Genomic DNA, 6,000 nt, shown 5'->3' with positions numbered 1-6,000 from the left:
GGTTAAACCACAAAGACCTGTGGGGGGGTTATATTCGATCAAATATTGTAATTTCTATTTAAAATCTGGCACAAAGCACAGGAGAAGCACAATCGAAACCCCTAGTTTTGGCAGAGCATGTGAATGACAGACAATAGAACTGCAAAGTTTAATTTGCATTTTCCATTTGTTTTCAAGTTTTGGCAGGAAAGCATCATTTTTTATAGATTTGTGAAGGATATCAAATGCACAGTGGGCCGTCATTGGTTTCAAAAACGCCTTTTGGAATCTGATTGTACATGGCTCTCTCTCTCCAACTGTGATTAACAGAAACTAAATCTGCATCAATACAATATTTATGCATAGGCTGCAACAAAATTGCTATGACCTTGATTTGAAACTCATACGGACATTATAAACTAATCAAAACTGATGATGAATTGTTAGCAATGAACAGAAAAATATGCACACCAAAAAAGGGTTATTCAATCTTTGAACTAAACAACTAAATATTTAGCAAAATATCTAGTAAAAGATCTCTGTAGTCATCCAGACACGGGCAAGGAGAAAGGATTTGTATCAGATACCATACCAAAGCCAAGGAAGAAAAAAAAAACAACCAAATCAACCATCTCTTATTTCCTAAGACTGTAATACCAAGAATGGCAGATTCCCTAGATATCTCCTACTAAGGTAATGCACACTGGAATTTGTCATGTGTCATTTTAAAACCTCTATGCTAGTAGTAGTGCACACAGAAAAAGTAGCAGTTTCTATATACCTCACCATGAAAAGTCATAGTACTATATATAATGGTAACTAAATACTGTATAAATACTGAACAGTGACTGTCTTTATTCAGCGCTGAAAATATTACATTTAAGGATATTGCTCTTCTCCGAAAAGCACTTAAGTTTTATAGCGTGGCCATATAAAATACGGCTTATGCATTATAAATAAATCTGCGGAACGTGGCTTTTATCGCAGACAGCTACTGCAGTGCTTGCTGTGTGTGTTAATATTTTTATTGTTAAACCGCCAGTTCACTGGACAACGACGTTATTAATCCCGAGTGAAATGGCGCTGTTGTCTTCTCCGATATAATCTGAATATAAAGCGTGTGCTAATTTTTGAGTTGTGGTTAAACTGTAACTTATTCCCATCCAAAAAAAAAAAAAAAAAAAAAAAAAAAAAAAAAAAAAGCACAATCCCTCCAGCGAATACGTTGTGCATAATACAGTTTATAATATAGTGTATAACAGCAATCCTTATAAGGCATAATTCTGTACATTCTGTCAGCACAACAGGACAAAAATAAACGATTACACTTTATTTCATTATAATGATGCTTCCTTGCTTTGCTGTGCTTCTTTTCCACCTGAATAATTAGATGCAGGTTTACTTACATACACATTGCTTTGGCTACCTGAGATAGCCTGCTTATTTACCATTACCCCAAGAACAGCACCTCTGGGACTGTTAACAGCTACTGGCATTTTTTTTTTTTTTAATGAATACCGTCCAAGCAGCTCTGTCTACCTGCCAGATAATAAGAGTAATCACGCATAGGGGCAATCTTTCATTGCACAGATTTAAATGGTATTCTAGTGAATTAAATAGGTGGTATTATGGCAGGAAAGTGGTTTTCTATGTAAGAAATGGAACAGAATTTGCTAGCGGTTTGGCTAGTAAATCTTAAGGACTGGGTGCTAACAAGCAATGAGAACAGAATGCGTGTATTCACAGATCCTCTTATCTATATAAAGTGCTGTAAAGAACGGTCCGAGTGCTTCCGAGAGAAGCACGAGGGGCGTCCTGCACATCTGCTCAATCCCGCTCGGTACACATTCATGTCCACATTCCAGGATAGGATCCATTCTTCTGTCAGCTGACTTGCTGAAGCTGACTCTCCTGCCGAAACGGCTCCGCGGGAGGCGTGGAACGTCGCGTAACTTAATGTTTCACGCTCCGAGAAATAGTAAATATCAGACGCGACGGTCCATGATAGTCGGGGGCACATTTTTCGATGTCAGGGTTGCTGATGCAGCTCCTGTGAGTTTAGTTTTTGTACCTTTGGAGATAGACGCTCAACTTAAAATATCAATGATGAGTCTGGATGAAAGTATCAGGCACAAAGGCAACAGCGACAGCATCATCCAATCAGCACATTCAGGACCGGGACGCTTCCTAACCTGTACTCTGCCGCCAGGGTCTTTCTTGATCCACTTGATGACAGTCTCGTAGACCAGCTCCTCGGCCTTGGTGTTGAGACTGTCGTTGGACATGTAGCTGACGAAGTCCTCCTTGGAGATGTTGAGGATCTCCTCCTGGCAGGCCACCTCCGGGAAGTTCTGCAGGGCGAAGGCTTTGGCCATGTTGTGCAGTTCGTTGCACTGCATCGCCTCGGCCATGGCCAGCACCCCCAGGCAGTTAGCGGCTGTCAGCTGTTTTTCTGTGGGGGTGTGGGGGGGAAGGGGAGAGAAACGGCCAAAAAAGTAAATATATCAGACGCTGTTCTGACGTTGGGCTTGGTTCCTAATCGAGGAAACATCAGAGGCCAGGAAATGTTGGTGTGTGTGTGTGTGTGTGTGTGTATATACCCATGCATTTTCTGCATGTGTGTGTGTGTGTAGCGGTTTATATTTATCGAAGCGCAGAGCCATGACGCGGAGTGAGTAATAACTCAAGCAGCTGGAGGCAAAGGACAAACAAGAAGGGGAATCGATTGGACACAGGAAACAGGCTGTTCAGAGGGTCCCTCAGATTAGCCGAAGCAAGTAAAGACCATTTTCCGAGCCCTAAAAAAGGTCAGCGGCAGAACATCTGAGATAGCTACCCCTGGAGTGCTCCCGCTGGGTGTGCGGGCTTTCCCACAACGAATTAAGAAAATTCGGCCAGATACGGGCGCAGGAAACACACACGCGCATCTGCATCCCAAGCATTTCGGCAACGAGGTCGTCATGTGGATGTGTGGAAATTGGAAAAATGACGGACAGTGCTGGGAAAATTTGCCTTTGAATTCTGAGTGCTACTTTTTTTTGTTGGAAGGAAAGAAACATCCGTGAAAATATGTACAGGAGACCCCGCAGAGAAAGACCAGGGAACGACCACTGGAAGAGTCCAAGTGTCACTGCCTGGCTCTGAAGTCACCAAACACACCTGCCAACCGACCAGGGCTGAGTTTCCCGAATCCTTCTCAATGCTACGTTCTTCGTTTTAACGCAGAACTTACGAACGATGTCGCGTTAAGAAGGCTTCAGGAAACTCACCCTAGAACTTTTTAGGCCAAAATGCCCAAAGACACACACATTTTAATTAATTTCAATTAAGTACAGGAGAGAAAAAAAAGATAAAATTAAGTTTTCTAAACTGCTACAGTACAATTACCTAATCCAGCTGTAGAACTGGAAAAAAAATGTGTGTGAGTATGCATGCAGGCAGGCAGACAGACAGACATTTGTCAACATTTAAATGGGTTGACCTATGGTTCACCTGAAGCTACATAGAGGTTTGCTTCACAGTGCAAAGCTGGTTTGCATCACTGGAGACTGAAGTAGCCGACGTGTGTTGCAGGGCATCATCTCAGTAAACTGGGATTTTCAAAACAGGGCTGAAGGCCGAACGCACTGATTACAAATTTAAGACTGCAGACGGGGGGGCTGGGGATTATCCGTGTCTGTGTTTTGGATCTGGCGGCTGTACGTCTGGTGGCTATGATGTCACCTTTCATTACTGGTTTGAGGGAAACAGACATTCAGCATCTATTTCATAATTTATAGCCTAGTCCAGTTACGCCAAAGCAGAGTAACATTATGGGTCACAGTTCAATGGCTGCTTAACACAAAAAAGACAGAGATAAGAAAAATTCTAACAATATATCAGGGTTCACTTGAGTCATCTTTCGGGCAATACATTTATTTTAATTATTACACTAACAGTAATCTGAATGTCTGCATTTATGTGATAATTTTTTCTGATGTACTTCCTTGAAATTACTTTTTCTTGTCATTTCAAACTTTGCTAGTGTTTTTTGGATTTTTCACACACATTTAGCAAAACAAAAGACATTGAAGCTGACAAAAAAAACAGACAAAAGGCACAGTCTAAAAATCATCACTACTGAAGGAAACCAAACATCAAGCAGAGCTGTTACAAAGAGCTTTCTGTAAAGCACTGTTGTAAATGTTTCTCTGGCAGTTGCATGGCTAAAACAATGGTGCTGTTTTTGGTTTATGCACTCTCATTTTCCCCTATTTTATTCTGAATGCTTTTATTGTGCTGTAGTTTGAAGCCAGCAAATAATTATTTGGGTGTTTTGGTCTTATTTTTATTAGTTTGAGTAGTAACATCTAATGCAAGTATGGTTCTAGAGTCACCTAGAGTAGGTCTGAAAAATATTTCATTGTCCCTCAAAACTGTTTACAAAGAAAAAAAATGCTGTAACAAAGTGACTTTCAGCCTGTGTGGTTTTTCTCCCTGTCCTCCAGGTTGATAGCATATCAATGGATGAGAGCAACAAACAAATAAATAGACAAACAGAAATCTGTCACAGTGTCACAGTGTTCGAGAGTCGGCTGGAACTCACCTAAGAAGGACACACAAACTTTGCAAAAGGTATTGAACTGGAACTTGTTGGCTGCCTCCAGAAGGGTTTTTGCATTGGCGGAGTCGATGATAAGGGACCCCGTATAGACAAATTCCAGCAGCAGTTCCAGGACGTCCGCTCTGATGTTGCTCATCGACAGCTCAAGCTTCTCCCCCTTCCCGCTCTCCCCTGATGACCTAGTGACAGCGGAAAGACCGTTAAATAGACCCCCGGACACCTGGGCCTCTCACTGTGGTGACACACACTAAGGCGGCTTAAAAGCATTATAATAATTTCTTTTTAAAAAAACACAGCTACAACCGATGTACAGCTTACACATAACCAATTGTTTCTCTTAGGTACACTATAGACAAAAGGGCATCTGAAAGAAACGCGATGGAAATCCACCTGGCTTGCTTTCAAATCGATATACAGAGTTCGGAGGAAATGGCTGCACGCTCACACAAAACTGCAGATTACGGTCTGATATTGTACATTAATAAATTGGCAGCCACCCAGCAGCTCTGCACTTGGCATTTGAGTTACGGATTCGCCTCACCTTTATAAGACATGCCGCTTGGCATTTGCCTTGCTTAGAGTCTGCGTGTGTGTGAGTGTGTGTGTGTGTGTGTGAAAATATTTGCACCACGAAATTACTGAGCTGGCCAAACAACGATAAATGTACAAAACACATAAATAAAATGGAAATGGGGTGAGCAGAGCAGACAGTACCATTTGTGTGCCGGCGTGGGGGTAATATCGGTACTGAAGAGCAGTATCTGTGATTCCCCTAAAGCAGCTGCCTATTTTAACGCAATACACAACTCTAGGTGCAGCGCTGTCACGCACCACCTCCTCCTAATTTAACCCCGCTAATTCCTACAGACGAAACTCAGTTTTAGAATAGCTACACTTTGTTGATTGTTATGTGTCAGAATGCGGTCACGTTTGTTGGTGACGGCTACCATTTAAAATTTACAGGTTAATTAACTGGATAATTATCTATGTCCGGGAGATTATTTTGGGGGACTGACAGGCAGTAACCAAACAAGCCCTGTGTGACGGCTCCTACTATTATTTAATCAAACTGCTGTGGCCATTGCTGTGTCACCTGCAGCCTACTCCATTTGCACATAATTCATTCTGGAAGATTTGCACATGTATACACTGGAGACAGGCAGGGCAGACAGATGAGATGCCAATGGGGGAGGAGGGGGGACAATAGAGGGGAGGGTAGGAAGCAAAGGATGATGGGAAGAGAACGAGTTCTGCCACAGGTAGCCAGCAGCCATCCTTCTGGTGGGTTCCATGACTGGGACCTGGGTGCTTTCAACAAGAGAAGGCCTAAATAAAGCATCTGTCCGTGCTGCCAAAAAATAATAATGACAGTAATAAAAATATCACCATTGCCTGCATACGAACTGAAATATTAGTCA

The 6,000-nt window shown here is 42.2% G+C and overlaps 1 protein-coding gene across 2 annotated transcripts in view; it reads right to left on the bottom strand.

Moving 5' to 3' along the window:
* LOC111857877 (kelch-like protein 29) overlaps positions 1-6,000 on the bottom strand; it is a 115,654-nt gene that overhangs the window by 32,669 nt on the left and 76,985 nt on the right. For both annotated transcript variants that reach the window (XM_023839094.2, XM_023839093.2), the window contains exons 6-7: positions 4,565-4,761; positions 2,172-2,431 (exon numbers count right to left, since the gene is read on the bottom strand). In XM_023839094.2, coding sequence (XP_023694862.1) covers positions 2,172-2,431; positions 4,565-4,761 — 457 coding nt within the window. The remainder of the gene's footprint in view (positions 1-2,171; positions 2,432-4,564; positions 4,762-6,000) is intronic.

This window comes from Paramormyrops kingsleyae, chromosome 14 (genome assembly GCF_048594095.1).
Source record: "Paramormyrops kingsleyae isolate MSU_618 chromosome 14, PKINGS_0.4, whole genome shotgun sequence".
Taxonomy (NCBI): domain Eukaryota; kingdom Metazoa; phylum Chordata; class Actinopteri; order Osteoglossiformes; family Mormyridae; genus Paramormyrops; species Paramormyrops kingsleyae.
This window is presented reverse-complemented; position numbering and strand designations above follow the sequence as displayed.